Raw genomic sequence first — 17,986 nt, 5'->3', positions numbered from 1 at the left:
CTTCTTCTGGGATGATGATGATATTTGTTATTTCCTACTGTAGCTTACGGTCCAAAGATTTCCTGGAGGTCTTCTACCCAAACACTAATCAGGCATGATCCTGGACTAGATGTTCACATTGGCTGAAAGATAAACCACCAATTCAGTTACATTGATGATGCTTGGTAACCAAGCGGCAACCAGCAGTAGCTACATTCTCTGAGTCATTATTCCATGTTCAGAACAGATCCAGGAAATGTTTTCATTAGAAAACAGATTAACTCAAGGAGATGATTTGTGGAAATGTGCACTACAAGGTGACATCACTGCTGTTGTGTTCAATTTCTTTAAACTTACAGTCTGAATCCTTCCAGAAACTGAAGAAAACCTAGAATTCTAAAACATGGTTGATAAATTCAGATCATAGTACTAAGGGAAAAGCATTCTTTAAAGGCATTTATTTCAACCAATGCTCTAAACAAAAAAAAATCTAGTACTGGGACTCATTCTATTACATTACTTTTTTTAATATTGCAAACTACTTAATTATGTTTATATGAATGATAATAACAAATAAGAGCAATAATAATACAAGCCGTGATTCAATTCTGTAAAATTGCTCTGAATTCAGCCCAGCATTCAAAGACAGTAGAAAACCTCAACTTTTTTTTTAATGGTTGTGCCATTCAGAACTGCTTGTTTGGGAATCTCCCTTCCTAAAGAAGAGAAATATGTAGCTCAGGGAGGAACTCTGGGAGCTCTCTGATTGGGATTGTTTGCTTGCAGATGTTTCATGACTCAACTAGTTAACATCATTAGTGTGAGAGTGTGTGACCTTTACTTCCTATTTCTATACAGTGGCATGTCCTGCCAGGGAATTAATACCAGACACACAATCAAGTAGAAAACAATATCCTAATTAAGGAACTACCAAGGAGAAAGCCATATCCTCACCAATACTGGTAGGGCAAGCCACTGTATATAATATACACTTGACGCATGAGACACCACAACTTCTGTGTGAAGGGTCAGAAAAAGGGGGAGTGTAACAGTGCTCATCTATTCAGGGATGCAATTGGCAAGTCTATACAGAGGAATGGAAATCCAGACTGATCAGTACCAGCTGTGTGTGGGGAGAGACTAAACACCACCACCCCTCCATAAGGTTCCACCTAACTGCAATCCTCCTGGAATAATTTCTTTTGATAACCCGACCTTGCAGGTTTTGTATATTGCTTTAAGCTGAGCATCTTTTGTAACTGGCTCTCACTGTGAAGGTTTCTTAGAAATCTCAACCCTTGCCTGACTCGGACAATGAACACTGCCTTGCTCAATGAAAACAGTGTTTGCAACCCACAGGAACCCAATTCCTTTTGAATTCAAAATGCATTTACAACAGTGCCACAGTCTGATAGATTTACAGCCTTGACCTGCTAGTTAAGTAACTTCAGCCCAAGGGGCCAGGCAATAAATTCTCACCAAGGCAGACATAGAAGCATTGACCTAGGAAGATCCATGATTCAATATTTTTCACATCTATGACAAAAGGAAATCCAGTTTGAATGAAGGTTTAATTCTGCAACCTCTGCTTAAAGAGGCTGGCCTGGCCATAATGACAGACAATCCCTGTTTAAATTCTAACACAAGTGAGTTACAAGCTGGGCTTCTCTCCAAAGAATGCTTGTGTTTTAAGGTGATCTGTGCAGGTATGCCCAAAGTATCAATTCAACATCCATGTCTTTGGGGATGCTTGCTCAGGGAAATTATTTTACCTTCTTTTCGGTGTTGACTGCCAAAAACACATTATTTATAATCAATGGCCATAGCTCAGAGAAGCAGGGATGACAGGTGTTATTTATTGCTCCAGCTAAAGAGCATCATAAGATGCCCTCATTTATCATGTTGTCTGTTTTCTTCACTGAGCATTCAATGAGCACTTGTGGACAGGGTCTCTCTAGCGACAGGCTACTGCTTTCTGCTTTATATAGACTAGATGGGCTAAACAGGGAAAAATACGCACTAAGAAAATTAACACCAGAAGAGACAAATTGTTGAAACCTTTTACATGCCAAGAAGGCTCATGAAAAGGAACAGAGGCACCTGGGGACAAAGCTAAATGGAATGATAGCACCACTTACCATGTGCCAATTTTTTCTCAAGTGGGGCATATGGGAAATTCAGCAGCAGAAAAAGTGATAGGAGAGAGCTGCCATAGGGCTCTCCCATCTCAATTTTCTGTATGAAGAAAAACTGCTAAGGGGAAACAGGTTTGAAGGTGGAGGGTGGGGGAGGGATCAGAGGTAGGGGAGAAGTTTAAATTAACCACATCCATGCTTTACACACGAATTAGACAGCAACCCAGATTTGACACACTGTTTGGTTGCTGGATTTAGAGATTCGGCAGTTTGCATGTGTTTCGGACTCTTTGAAGTCACAGGCTCCAGTTTTGGTTTAGGTTATCTATTCCCTATGACAGGGGTAGGCAACCTTGGCTCTTTCATGACTCATGGACTTCAACTCCCAGAATTCCTGAGCCAGCATGGCTGGCTCAGGAATTCTGGGAGTTGAAGTCCATGAATCATAAAAGAGCCGTGGTTGCCTACCCCTGCCCTATGATAACTAGAAACAAACTCAGTTGGATGTAATTAGTAAATACGGGTTTGCCTTTAAAAATGTAAACAACAATTATAGACATTAACTTCCTTCCCCTTCTGACTTTAATCCCCACTTCGGATGAATCTTCTAGAGATGCTGTTCGCCTCGGAAGAACATTCTCCCTTTGGAAAAAAAAAAGCAAATGGGAGATAAGGGAATTGGATTCTAAATCGGGATAGTTAAATTTCCATCATTCTTCTTTGCCTGTGTTACAATTCAGATTAAAAACAAAAAAATGGAAGGCATTCCTGAAATCCTCTAAGACTTGACTGGCATGTTGTAGGAAATGGCTCTAAGCTGGAGTCTTTGACCAAAAATATAAAAGTACCTAGCTGTCATTCTTACTTATTTAGGGCATTCCAATGCTATCTTCAGAACAGCTTTGGAAGAGCATAACTGAGGATAAAACTCCAGTTTACTCCTGAGTAGGTGTCCATAGGGTTGCTAGATTCAAGGAGTGTTTGGCTGTCCATAGTGCAAAACAGCAGCTAGGATCCCTTTCTATTTCCAAAGCCCAGCCTCCCCAGATTTCAAAGGATCACACTCCCAACTACAACAATTTTTTTTTGGATAGTAGCATTCAAAATTAAATGTCTAGTGGCAAAAGCAGAAACAAGCAAGTCTGCTGTGATTGCTGATTATTGCTTTTGTAATTACAGCATAGTGATTTCTTTTCAGTAGCTATAAGGATGATCAATTGGAGCAAGCTTTTTGTCCATTCCAGGAAGTAGCATGATTGGATTCATCTGGACTTTAATGTTTTGAGAATCTACAGGGTGGCTGTGATCCTTTTCTCACTGCCAGTTTAGAAAGGGACTGCCCTGTGCAGAACACAGGAAATTTATTTTTAATCCTCCTGCAGAGACTACCACAATCTAAACAAAAAGTCATCTGAACAAAAGGCCAAAAGCTTTTGCATGGCTGCAGTCAAAGAAAGCCTGACAATTCCTTTTGGACATGGCTTCGACATCATTCCATAACAGCAATATTCTGTCATGCCTTTTGAATGTGCTCACCCAAAACACTTGCACAAAAACTGAGCAAAGTTGGAGACATTGCTAAGCCACTAATCCAGATATCTATCAAAATTTCTGTCCCTCCATCCCTGACCACAATAAGGAGAGCAATTGGCAGAAGTCTTTTCCCACCGGTTGGTGGTGTTGGGAAGGCAAATGAAACCAGAGGAAACCACCAATCACTTTTCCTTAATTTAACCCACATTAAAGCTATAAAGGCAACACCGTCCCTGCTTCACTATTTAGGCAAAATAGGGCAAAGTATCTTGGCTAGTTCATGTTCAAGGATCAGAAGAACCATTTTAATGTGGGCACACGGAAATGCTTTGTAGCACATTCATATTTAAGAAATCACAGGTTTCCATTATGGACCAGAAGAAAATATTATGCCTGGCAAGACTGAGAAAAGTAGAAGAAAGAGAAAACATTATATAAGATGGATAGACATGATTTATGAAATGAAGAAATGCCCTTAGAAGGGCTACAAGTTATTACTGAAGCCACGTCAACTCACCAGGATTCAAACCAAACTCAGTGACACCTAATTATGCTTTCCATCGCATTTCATTGTAAAGTATTATTGTTCTTGCTCTTTTTATTGTTGTCATACAGCATATTAGTTAACTAGCCAGATTATTCGAACTGTTAAGGTTACCCAACTCCCCAAAGACTCTGGGCAGCTTACAGTATATGACGGTCCACACTAAACAGCATTCCCAATACTCGGAAAAAATGTTGCATTCAACAAGACAAGCTATGTGTAAATGTATTAAAACAAATCAAGCATGATTTTTGATCTAATGTACACTATGTGGTAACAAAGATTTTGTCTCTCTTAATGCCAATGTAGTAATTGGTTTTCCAGATGCAGCCACTTCATGGGTTTCTTGGAGCTGAAGTTCAATAAAAGAGGTTTTGATGTATGAGAGAGAGGTATTCAGTTGTGGAATATTTTGGGGTAGATCCACATAGTTTCTATCCTGAGCTGAAAATGCAAAAGAAGTTCGAGCACAGGCTGAAAAATGTGATTGTTTATGTTTATGTTTATTGGACTTAAATACCGCCCTTCTCCCATAGGACTCAGGGCGGTTCACAAGGAATTTAAAATAACAATACAAATTACAAAAGTTAAGAACAATTAAAATAATTAAATTTAGTCCTTGAATAAAATAAAACCCCTGTTAAACTCTGAGAAGGCCCTCGCTGTGGGAGCGCACAGGACGAAGGGAGCTTGATGCCGGCAGCAGGTGTTCCCTTAAATATCCCGGACCCAAGCCATTTAGGACTTTATAGGTCATCACCAGCACCTTGAATCTCACCCGGAGGGCAACCGGAAGCCAATGCAGCTCGCGGAGCAGAGGTGTTACATGGGAGTATCGGTAAACCCCCATCACAACTCGCGTGGCCGCATTCTGCACCAGCTGAAGCCTCCGAGTAGTCCTCAAGGGCAGCCCCATGTAGAGAGCATTGCAGTAGTCCAACCAGGAGGTCACGAGCGCATGAGTGACTGTGCGTAGGGCATCTCGGTCCAGATAGGGCCGCAACTGGCGCACCAGGCGAAACTGGGCCCTCTTGAAATTAAAGAGGGCCAAACTAATGCCAACAGTTACAGTCTTAGAATTAACAGTGAAGATACTGAAGTAATAATAATAATAATAATAATAATAATAATAATAATAATAATAATGATGATGATGATGATGATGATGATGATGATGATGATGTAAACAGTCTCTCTCTTTTAGAGTCAACTATCAATAGTACAGAAGCAGTAGTCAAGAAACACATTGCCAACTGGCACTTATTAGAGCAGCAATGAAAACTTTGGAAAAGATATCCGCATGGCAGGATTTGTCTGTATTTGCAAAGATCAGAATTGTGCAGACAGTGGTTTTCCCCGTGACATTCTGTAGAAGTGACTTTGAAGCTTCTGAAACAAGGATGTTAGGTCCAATAACAAAAGGTGGACAGTTTGCCAGAGAAGGAAAGGAGCCCAAGATAGATTAACATCATGACTGATTTCCTGCAACATTCAACAGAGAGATTTTTTTTCTTCTCTCAATTTTAAATTTTAAAGAATTCACAAGATCCAATACCTGAAAATATTAAAACAGTTAATGCCTTTAAAATTGTTTTTTTAATCTCAATTTTAAATAATTCTACATCACTTTGGAATCTGGAGTCCTCACCAAGTGACACAAAATGCCAAATATTATCACCCTTGCATAGAATATCCAGTATTAATCATAAATATATTTAAAGGTATTGGTAATAATCAGGATAATCATTGTTGTTGTTGTTAGTTGCGAAGTCGTGTCCGACCCATTGCGACCCTATGGGCAACGTTCCTCCAGGCCTTCCTGTCTTCTACCATCTTCTGGAGTCCATTTAAGCTCACGCCTACTGCTTCAGTAACTCCATCCAGCCACCTCATTCTCTGTCGTCCCCTTCTTCTCTTGCCCTCAATCTTTCCCAGCATTAGGCTCTTCTCCAGTGAGTCCTTCCTTCTCATTAGGTGGCCAAAGTATTTGAGTTTTAGCTTCAGGATCTGGCCTTCTAAAGAGCAGTCAGGGTTGATCTCCTCTAGGACTGACCGGTTTGATCGCCTTGCAGTCCGAGGGACTCGCAGGAGTCTTCTCCAGCACCAGAGTTCAAAGGCCTCAATTCTTTGGCGCTCAGCCTTTCTTATGGTCCAACTTTCACTGCCATACATTGCAACTGGGAAGACCATAGCCTTGACTATACACACTTTTGTTGACAGGGTGATGTCTCTGCTTTTTAGTGTGCTGTCTAGATTTGCCATGGCTTTCCTCCCGAGGAGCAAGCGTCTTTTAATTTCTTGACTACAGTCCCCATCTGCAGTGATCTTGGAGCCCAGGAAAATAAAATCTGTCACTACCTCCATTTCTTCCCCATCTATTTGCCAAGAATTGAGAGGGCCGGATGCCATGATCTTGGTTTTCTTAATGTTTAGTTTCAACCCAACTTTTGCACTCTCCTTCACTCGCAACAAGAGACTAATCATTATCCCTATTATATTATTAATAAGTTCAATATCATCATAACTCACTGCGATCATATATTAGTTCATCAAAATCACTCAATCAGTACTGAAGCTTGCTTAGACTAACACATCAGCATAGAAAACCAACAAGCTGAACTAAGATTCTAATTAAGCCTTCTGCTGAAATATGTGAATTTTTGCTAATTTCTATTGGACCATTTCTGTGCCTAATCAAGGTCTTCTTTTACAACATTAATCTGTCCAAAAAGATCCCCTGCCAGATCCAGCACCATTGAAGAAAACATTACAATTCCTTCTTTTGAACAACAATAACAACAACAAATCAAACATACAGCACTTTTCAGCCTGAGGTTAGCAATAACTTAATAATAGAAGGAGATGAAAGCGGGGTGGGGGGGCCTCTATTATGAAGGTCCTGCTTAAAATATTAAACCACAGGTAGCTTTGGAATGAATCTGTTGTTGCTCTCAAGAGTCCGCTCAGAAAACTGGGTTATTTGAACAAAAAAAGGGAAACCAATAAATACTGAAAAACAGCAGGGATGAATAATAGTCATGTAGTTAGGAAAAAACAAACAAAACTAGGCTTTACAGAGGAGCCAAGGCAACATAATCTTGGACAAATAAAAGAAGCTGCAGTACTCTGATTGGTGGATGCTCATAACTTACCACAAGTTGACAAGGAAAGGATGTTCCAGTCCCTGCATGATCTGTAACTCTTTGAAGACGTTCCGCACTTCATTCCGTTCCACACATTTTTGTTTATTCATGTACTTCATTGCATACATTTTCTTGGTATCTTTCTTCTGAACAATGCATACCTAAAGGAATAAGGCAAAGTATCACGTTCCATAAAGTGGAATGTGTAGAACGAATATAGTTAACGGAAATGCAGGTTCTTCCATAATCTGTCCTCAGCAAAAGTTAACATTTCAGTGCTGCAATTTCGCTTCCATAGTGTTTACTCTTAGGTGTAAGAAGTATGATTGCCTCTGAAGACCATCTGCGGGAAAATTAGTAGATTTCTTATGCAGTTGGTTGGCCATGGTGAGAACAGAAGGCTGGATTCGATGGGCCAGGGGTCCAATCCAGCAGGGCATTGCTGATTTATTATTTATTTATTTTATTAATCAAATTGTAGACCCATCCATCTCACCAAAAGTGAGTCTGGACGATACACAACAATAAAACACACACACACACACACACACACAAAAATATAAAAGTGACATATATAACATGTCTATGTTAAGAAATAAATAGTATAAAAAAGGAAATATACAAGCCCCCTAAAATATAGTATAAAAATAGTCACTTCAACAATGGAGCCGTCTAAGCACACCTCCAGTTCCCTGGGAGCCTCAGGAATGGTAAGACAACCAGGTCTTAAGGGCCTTTTGGAATGTCAAAAGGGATGGGTCTAATTTCATTTTGGGGAAATTATGTTTTCCTACATTAATATTTCCACCAAGACTGCTAAATTGCCAATACTGAAGCTCATACTTTGCATGGGAAATATGATGCATAGGAATAAGGTGAAAATATTCCATTGTTTAAAAGATGTCCTTCTAATTAGTAATCTGATCCCCAGTTGAATTAACCCAGAGGTAGTCAGAGCCTTTATTTCTTAGGTTTCACCATTGTCCAACCACTTGTCTCTGAAACAGCATACAGTACTTTTAGCATTTGGGGCAAGATCATTTTTCACGTGTCAATTCTGACATGAAATGGAGAGCAAAGGAAAATATAAGACTATAGACCGCCTCTCCTCAACTACATCTACCCAGCCCACCAGAAGGTAGGGCATATTGCGAGCGCCTACTATCAAGGAAGTATATCTGGTGGGACCTAGAAAAATGGTCTTCTCTGTGGTGGCTCTCTTCCTTTGGAACATCATTCCCCCACAGGTACGACTGGTTCCACCTTGTTGCTTTTTGGCAAGACCTTGAAGACATTTTGTCAAGGATCCCATTTAGAGCCCATCAAATGTTTGTCTGAGTCTCTTGTTACTGCCACACAGAGGGTTGGGGGGGGAGGAGGTTAAGTTGTGAATTTTTAATTGTGATTTTTAATGTTTTGACTATATAAATTTGTTAAAATAAATAAATGCATGCCATTCAATGTCCCCCCCACCCCAAGTTGTGGTCTAGTGAAACTATAGAATAGGGCTGGACAATGTTTTATGTTAGATGTAGCAACAATCCTTAGCTCCATGGCTTGCAGGCTAGAATAAGGTTTCCTTTTTCCATGGAGGAGATTAAACAGCTGAATTTCTGATGCCTTCGGCAACAGACACATTGACATTCACCCTCTTTCTTTGTTTTGCAGCCTGAGACTACGTAGGAGATATGACAAGGGATCCATTCTGTGAAGGAATCCACAGGAGGTCACATTACTGACTTAGATGTGTCCTGCAGATAGTGTCGGATACTTTCACTCAGAACAATAAAACCCAAGAGATTCATGAATGCTCACATCTGATATGATGGCTAAAAACAGACTTAAGGTGGACATTGTTTTTCATATAAATCCTCTACAAAAACAACATGATGGGAATTGGAAGAGCAAAATGCAGCATGTCTGAATTTGCTCTACTAGAAGGTTTGCATTTACTACAAATACATATACACATAGACATACATACATTCAGAAGCCTGGGAAGATTTTATGTATACAAGGAGCAGAGCTCCAGTTGTTGGTTCTTTAGAAAATAATATTTAGCATGCAGCTCTGGACAATATTTTATGCTTATTTGGTAAGAAGGAACTATTTCTTAGGTAGTTAACAAAGTATATGGTTTGCAAAAACATACCTTTCCAAAGCTGCCTTTTCCAATGGCTCTGAGAATTTCAAAATGATCGAAGGTAACTATAAAAAAGGACAAAATATAAATAATAAATAAAAGCTCAGAATTTAACATTAAAATCAACAACTTCCAAATGATTATTTCAAAGTTCCACCTATGGGTCATCATTGCTAAAACTTAACTATTTGCTCCTATAATGTGTCTGAAACAATATTATTACCCTGTTATTTCATCATGATAGCTGTATCATGAATAAGTGCTCACTTATTCTGCTTTCATTAATATTTAAATTATGGCCATATTAACTATAAAAACTTTTCTTACGTTTAACCTTTTCCACCCACCTCAAAAAAGGAGGAGATATTAAACAGATGTATTTTATTTTTTATTTTCTCTGAAACCAGGCTTGATCAGGTGAAATGATGCAAACCATGGAGTGATGCAAACTTTGAAAGGCTAGCAGTAAATGGTCAGTTACAACAAGTCCTGGGCTGCAGCAATCTCTTTGACCAATAAATGTCAGCAAATGGTTAAATGTTTTCTGTATCTTTTGGCTGCTCTCTAGTAATGATACCTCCGTTTTTGGAGGCAAGATGTGGTAGAGCTAGTGGGAAAATAGTCATTGTCTTTACTACTTATTATTTTGAACTGAAGCTTTGAACAAAACATAGCACCTGGGATTTCATCAGTGCTCTATTTGTCAGGAGTAAGCAGTTCAGAAGAAACATTTACTTACACATACAATTCAGGAGCCAGTTTGTGATAGTGCTTTTAAGGCACTAGGCTGGAAATGGAGAGGTCATGAGTTCTAGTCCCAACTTAGGCCTAAAGCCAGCTGGGTGACCTTGGGCTAGTCACTTACATTCAGTTGTAATAAACAAGCTATGGCAAACCATTCCTGAAATTTTGCCAAGAAAACTGCAGGGACTAGTCTAGGAGTCAGTACTAACTTGAAGGCACCAAAAGAAAAAAAGGAAGAAGAAGGAACAGCTCAGGAGATATGTTTGGGGGTTTTTTGGTTTTGTATTGGAAATGGACTGAGCCTTTAAACCTGGATCCACAAGAAACCTGTGTGTCTTAGGTGAAGACCTGCTACTTCATGATAGTCAGAGTTGTACCTCAACTTCCTGAACCCACAGCCTTTCTGAGTTATTCAAGCATGATTAATTGTCATTCTTTCAAAGATTCCTCCTGAGGAGACATGTATTTCTGTATTCCAAGTGTTTTTCATGCCCTGGAAGAATTTACCACAATGGCATCAGGTACAATTTCTTAAATCACCAACTTTGAATTCTGCTCATACTATTCCAGGCCTTTTGAGGAGAGGAAAATCAGGCAGTAATACAGAAAGGAGGGAGGGAGGGAGGGAAGGAGGGAGGGAGGGAGGAAGGAAGGAAGGAAGGAAGGAAGGAAGGAAGGAAGGAAGGAAGGAAGGAAGGATCATGAGAGCAGCCCATTCCTCATACTGTTGTTGTTGTTAGCTGCGAAGTCGTGTCCGACCCATCGTGACCCTATGGACAACGTTCCTCCAGGCCTTCCTGTCCTCTACCATCTTCTGGAGTCCATTTAAGCTCACGCCTACTGCTTCAGTGACTCCATCCAGCCACCTCATTCTCTGTCATCCCCTTCTTCTATTGCCCTCAATCTTTCCCAGCATTAGGCTCTTCCCCAGTGAGTCCTTCCTTCTCATCAGGTGGCCAAAGTATTTGAGTTTTAGCTTCAGGATCTGGCCTTCTAAAGAGCAGTCAGGGTTGATCTCCTCTAAGACTGACCGGTTTGATCACCTTGCAGTCCAAGGGACTCACAGGAGTCTTCTCCAGGACCATAGCTCAAAGGCCTCAATTCTTTGGCGCCCAGCCTTTCTTATGGTCCAACTTTCACTGCCATACATTGCAACTGGGAAGACCATAGCCTTGACTATACACACTTTTGTTGACAGGGTGATGTGCTGTCTAGATTTGTCATGGCTTTCCTCCCGAGGAGCAAGCATCTTTTAATTTCTTGGCTACAGTCCCCATCTGCAGTGATCTTGGAGCCCAGGAAAATAAAATCTGTCACTACCTCCATTTCTTCCCCATCTATTTGCCAGGAATTGAGAGGGCTGGATGCCATGATCTTGGTTTTCTTAATGTTAGTTTCAACCCAACTTTTGCACTCTCCTTCTTCACCCACAAGAGGCTCTTTAGTTCTTCTTCACTTTCTGCCACTAGAGTGGTATCATCTGCATATCTTAGGTTGTTGATATTTCTCCCGGCAATCTTAATTCCAACTTTTGATTCATCTAGCCCTGCCTTTCTCATGATGTGCTCTGCATATGTGTTAAATAGGCAGGGCGACAGTATATAGCCTTGCCGGACTCCTTTCCCAATTTTGAACCAATCAGTGGTTCCGTGTCCAGTTCTCACTGTTGCTTCTTGACCCGCATATAGGTTTCTCAAGAGACAAAGAAGATGGTCTGGTACTCCCATCTCTTTAAGAACTTGCCACAGTTTGGTGTGATCGACACAATCAAAGGCTTTAGCATAGTCAATGAAGCAGAAGTAGATGTTTTTCTGGAACTCCCTAGCTTTCTCCATGATCCAGTGTATGTTGGCAATTTGATCTCTAGTTCCTCTGCCTCTTCAAAATCCTGCCTGTACTTCTGGTAGTTCTCGATCCACATACTGCTGGAGTCTAGCTTGTAGGATTTTAAGCATAACTTTACTAGCATGAGAAATGAGTGCAATGGTGCGATAGTTTGAACATTCTTTGGCACTGCCTTTCTTTGGAATTGGAATGTAAACTGATCTTTTCCAATCCTGTGGCCACTGTTGAGTTTTCCAAATTTGCTGGCAAATTGGGTGTAGCACTTTTACTGCATCGTCTTTTAAGATTTTCAAAATCCTCATACTGGGCATATGCTAAACAGCACTTAAATTTCATTAGCAGGCTGATTAAAAAGACTAAATTCAACATATTGTCCTTAATTAACATGACCTCAGAACTGTCATGCATTGCCCAAGTGACAGCCTGAAATTGTAGCACTTTACATCACATCCATCCTACCAATTAAGAAGCTGGGCAAATCATGCATCAAACCTGCTTTTTGCCTAGGATAGCAACAGGAAAAAATGTGAAGAGGTCTGTAAACAGCTCCCAAAAAGGCAAGTAAACTATGGATTAAAGTAACATTGAATGTGGCATAATGCCAATTGTACAATGCAGTTTAAAGTCTTTATCAGATCATAAACAAAATGACTGCCCAGGAATTGTACAAAGTCAATTACAATTTGTACAGAGCTGTCTTCCCAGAATTGTGAACTGCCATGCTGGCTGACTATTCTGGGAACTGTAGTCACACCACATGTGTGGGTGGATAAAACCACCTGAGGATTGGGTAAAAGTGGGAAATAGGTTTTGAGAAGCAAGTTGCAAGTCATAAGAGAATGCTAATGCAAAAACATTTGTGCCTCACAAACATTCCACACTACAAACAAAAGTCTACCTAACAATATGGAGAGGGGAAAAAACCCTCAGTTTCTTTCTCTGTGGTCTTAATAACCTGGAATATGGCTCAATGGCTCAGACACGGCCAATAGCCAGGACTCTGGCACAGAGAAGAAGGCAGATCTTTCCACTTCAAGGAATAGGAAGCTATGAATCAAGGAAACCCAGGTTCTGAAGAACAGCATGTCAGAATAGCTATCCTTTGAAATACTGGTCCTTAAACTATATACCTTGCTTCCTCCCTCCACCGCCACATCCTTGGAACACACATAATATGGGAAATTGATTGGGAAATGGCAAAGTACTATCAGAGGTTACTTCAGAGACGTTGGCTGCTTGGACTTAGCCAAGGTCCTATAATTCCTGCGCACTCTGATTCCCACTCCCCACCTGGGCTAGGATAGATAACTAATTGTTAAGGCCCCCTGATTTAAACAAAATTAAATTGTTTCCTTTCCACAAAAGATGTAGAGTCAACCACCACCAGTTATAGTTTCCATTTCACAACGGGAACAGTGGGATAAATTTTTTTCCTAATCTCTGTGTTGACCTAATCATTATAAATTTCAATTTCTGTATTACTCACAAAGATTGCATCAAAAGGAGCAACATTTGCAATACAAACAAGTAACCCTACCCTTGAGGGCTATCAAAATCAGAAAAGCATTTTACTTAGAAAGAGCAGAACTAAGACTCCACATTTGCTAACAAAAAATTAAATACAGTCTTAGAAATATTTGCTGTCATGCTATAAACACAAAAAGAGTCATGTGTATAGGATATTCATAATACCTTATTCCAACTATTTTTAAAACTTCCCAGTCTATAACTCTGACATTTACTGGTAATATCCCATTGAAGTACTAACCACAACTGCGCCTGTTTAGCTTTTTCAAGTTATAGCCAAGAAATTTGAGGATTGAATAATTTGCTCACAGTGAAATAATATCTAGGCTGTATCACTGCAGCTAATTTTAATTTAAAACTTTTAAAAAATGAAAAAAGTGTTTTAAAAAAATCTCTACATATTAAGAACAAATGTTCCAATTTTTCTTCATTTGAACTTTTCTATTTGAAGGAATCTTTTTTCTATGAAAAAATGTTCTGCTGCAATATAACATAGTATAGTTCAAATTTTTCATTGTAAATAGTTTCAGTGTATCTAGACAAAGAACGGTGTTGATTATGCATTAATAATTGGAACAAGTTTCATTATACCACAGTATCTCAGATAAAACCAAGTACAAAGTATTCATCTTCATATTATATTAACAATTCTAACAAATTCCATCAAGAAAAGATATTGCATAAACCTGGGTGAAAGAGAACCCCTCTTAATCCAGGCAGATTAGGGTACAGAACTAGTATGTTCCAGCAAACAACTTTTGTTTTTAAACTTTCCATAATCTGCAGCTGTGCCTTCTCTGAGTAGATACTGTGGAATAATGCCATCATTGTTTTCTTACCTGTACACAAAATCTCTAGAGAAAACTGTTTAAAGGAAAACAATTGTCATTTTCAAGAGTTGTAGCACTATATATTCCGGAATATGTTCTAGATAAATACTATACACTGAGCTTGAGAAAAGGTTTGTGTAGGAAGGAAGACACAGTGCCCTAATTCTCTTTGGTAAATAGTAATGTTCTTCTACATTAGGCGTGTGTCTGTGTCTGTGTGTATGTGTGTGTAGCATTCTACCACACTAGACAGAACCTGAAGTGCAGACTGTGCAGAAGTCCTCAGAGACAGTCCAATAGATAGGGGCAGGTTGTAAGATGCAAGCAGGAACAGCGTACATTGTCTGGCACAAAATCAAGTAGCTGGCACAGTGTATGTGTACAAGAATATTTGCACAGTTGTATGGGTTAGACTCTCCCAAGTCCAAAGAGGAGATTCCACAGAAGGTCATAGAGGAGGCATGTCAAACTCGGGATGTCACGTGATATCATGTGACGTATCATGACTTTTTCCCCATTGCCAGCAGGGGTTTTGGCATGATGCATCCGGCCCATGGACCAGCAGTTTGACATGCCTGTCATAGAGAATAAAAGGGCTAAGATCCTGTAGGATTTCCACATCATCACTGACAGGCAGGTTGTGGGCAATCAACCAGACTTTGTGATAGTAGACATGGACCAGAAGATAGATTGTAATAGATGTAGCAGTACCAAGTGATAGCAACATCAGAAAGAAGTATGAAAAAAGTAGAAGTACCAGGACTCTAGTATCAGGAGAAACTAGAGAGGATGTGGAAATAAAGGCTAAAGTGGTCCCAGTGACAGTAGGAGCACTCAGAGCTAGGACTCCTAAGCTGGGAGAGTGGCTCCAATAGATCCCATCAGAGCAATCCATCCAGAAGAGTACAGTGGCAGGAACAGCTAAGCTACTGTGCTCAAACTCCCAGACTTCTGGTACAGGATCTGAGATTGAGGAAGACATCAACCACTCATTTCAAATTTTGAAATCCAGGTATATCTAGACCAGGGGTAGGCAACCTTGGCTGTTTTATGACTCATGGACTTCAACTCCCAGAATTCCTGAGCTCAGGAATTCTGGGAGTTGACATCCACAAATTGTAAAAGAGCTAAGGTTGCCTACCCCTGATCTAGATGGAGATGGATCAAGAGATTTGCTAACTCTTCAGATTTTTTTGAAAAGAAGGCACATTTTGGAATTTTATAAATAATATGGCTACTAGGTAGGAAGCAGTTGCCTTTCCTAATATAGTCTTGGTAGCATTGTCAGTTGCACAACAAAGGGGTCAAATGGATAATGGAATCTGGAAGGGCACAGACACATAACACAGATACATGCTCCGTGTTGGGGATTCTGCTTGTTCAGAGAAAACTCATTAGAAATCTAAATAGATTTTCTGGTCAACTTCAGTTTCACATTTTCATGTACAAAGAAATAAAGTGATCTGCACAAACTCCAGGTACAACCATCTTAAATATTTCTTTATTTCTCTGTACATGAAATTTGTACTTTGGGAAAAAATTTACTTAGGTTTACTTTATAGGCTCAACCCATTAATACAATAAATAAATTTCATGCCAGCAGTGGGGTATTTGGCCTTTGTGAAGAATATAATGGGGGGGGGAGAATATGCAAAGCAAATTTGAATCTAATTACATTATATCTTTTCTGAACAAAACATGCTGCTTCTAAGCTTAGTGAAAATCTAAGCTGGAAAGAAATGCAATAAGCTTGACCCATAAATTCTGTGTTTTGGTAGGTCTTACTTTTATGATAATTGGGATATTATTACAAGTCATAGAAGCTTTTAGCAAACTTCCTGAAATGTAATCTTTTATTTAACTGTGAATACTAACATGCAGGATCTCCCAGCAGATATTTCACATGACAACAGTGCTAATACAGTAAGTTAATAAAAAATAAAAAATAAATGTAAAATTCCCTTCCTCAAGAATATAAAGTTGAATGAAACAAGGGAAGAGAGAAATGCCCCCCAAGTACTGAAAAGTTTTATAAGGGAAAGACAAGGTTATAATTTATATATCACCCACAAACCTTGGTGATATTTTATAAACTCCCTCAATCTTATCTGAAATACAGGAAGAATTATTCTGGCTCTGACTATGCATTTAATTACAAGTCACTCTATATCAAGGTTGGAAAATCTCCAGCCTCTTTTCTCAGCTGCCTCCCCCTTTGGCCTTGAACCCCTTGTTTTTCATTTGCTCAATACAGTATTTTTTGCCAAACACCTGAGCAGACGGGCGGAGAAGGGGAAGCAAACTCTAAATGGGGAAAAATTAATTAGTGGTTTGCCAAATTCATATTAAGCATGTAAAATGTAAAATAACCTCCATATCACCATCCAACACCATCTCAAATTTCTAAAGCAGCCAAGAAAGGAGCTTTCAAAGTGTCCAACAAGGATACGTGTGGGTATTCATGAATGGAGAATATAATTATATAGATAAATGATTGCATGTGATGATAAATATCATCAGCTGATGATATTAAAAAAGCAAGCTTATCTCAACTGATGAATGAAGAATGTATATGCCTTGATGAATGGACAGATATGTGCCTCAAAAGAGATTCCTTGAATATGAAAAGATTTTTCATGAGGGAAAGCAACCCATGGGCTGAAATAGTTCCTTACTCCTCACCTAGCCTCTAATGACCCGGTGTGTGTGTGTGTGTATGTAGTGATTAAGGTGTTGGACTATGAGTGGTAAGACCTAAGTTCTAGCTCTCCATTAAACATAGAAGCCAATTGGGTGATCAGTCATTTGATCTTAGCCTCATCAGCATCCAGCAAACAAAACCAAGATCCTTTGTTGCATCATGCACTAACAAGCTTTGCCCTAAGAGCTCTGTGATCTCAGTCTGAAAGAAATGGATCCTGCAACCAAATGGGACAAATGTTAAGAATGACAATAACTCCTGCCTTAGCTTTTAACTCCTGCAAGGTGCGCTGATGTACAGCTGGCACACAGTTCCACCTTTAGCAAGTTACCACTGTGGCAAGAGAGGAAGGCACCTGGAGGTTGGGGAGCTGTGGCTCAAAACTCTGTCATCTGGACAGCTCCTAGTTTGGAGGCTTGATAGCTCCTTCATCCAGAAATATATTCTTTCCCTTTCTCTGTTGCCCTAGTCCAGGGGTGTTCAAACTTGGTCCTTTTATGACTTGTGGACTTCAACTCCCAGAATTCCTCAGCCAGGCATGCTGGCTGAGGAATTCTGGGAGTTGAAGTCCACAAGTCATAAAAGGACCAAGTTTGAACACCCCTGCCCTAGTCTATCTTTCCTTTTATTAGACCTCCATTCCACACAGTCCAGAGCTCACTTTATCTCTTTATCTCTTCCTAGAACCAACAATTACAGAACTGATTTTTTAGACACAACTGTAATTCAGCCTCAACCTCTTACCATATTCCAAAATGCTATGCAGATGGCGAAAAGGACTCTTATAAAGAAAATGTTCAATATTTTACTGAAGTGGAACTTTAATTAATCCTCTTTAAGTATATCCTCACCCTAATTATTA

At 39.6% G+C, this 17,986-nt stretch overlaps 1 protein-coding gene across 1 annotated transcript in view; it reads right to left on the bottom strand.

Moving 5' to 3' along the window:
• Window positions 1-17,986, bottom strand: part of STK32A (serine/threonine kinase 32A) — a gene marked incomplete at its 5' end in the record, with an annotated part of 69,219 nt that overhangs the window by 36,377 nt on the left and 14,856 nt on the right. Inside the window, 2 exons of the mRNA XM_083355384.1 lie at window positions 7,344-7,495; window positions 9,487-9,542. Coding sequence (XP_083211510.1) covers window positions 7,344-7,495; window positions 9,487-9,542 — 208 coding nt within the window. The remainder of the gene's footprint in view (window positions 1-7,343; window positions 7,496-9,486; window positions 9,543-17,986) is intronic.

Source organism: Vipera ursinii (assembly GCF_947247035.1).
Source record: "Vipera ursinii genome assembly, chromosome: 2".
Lineage (NCBI taxonomy): Eukaryota > Metazoa > Chordata > Lepidosauria > Squamata > Viperidae > Vipera > Vipera ursinii.
This window is presented reverse-complemented; position numbering and strand designations above follow the sequence as displayed.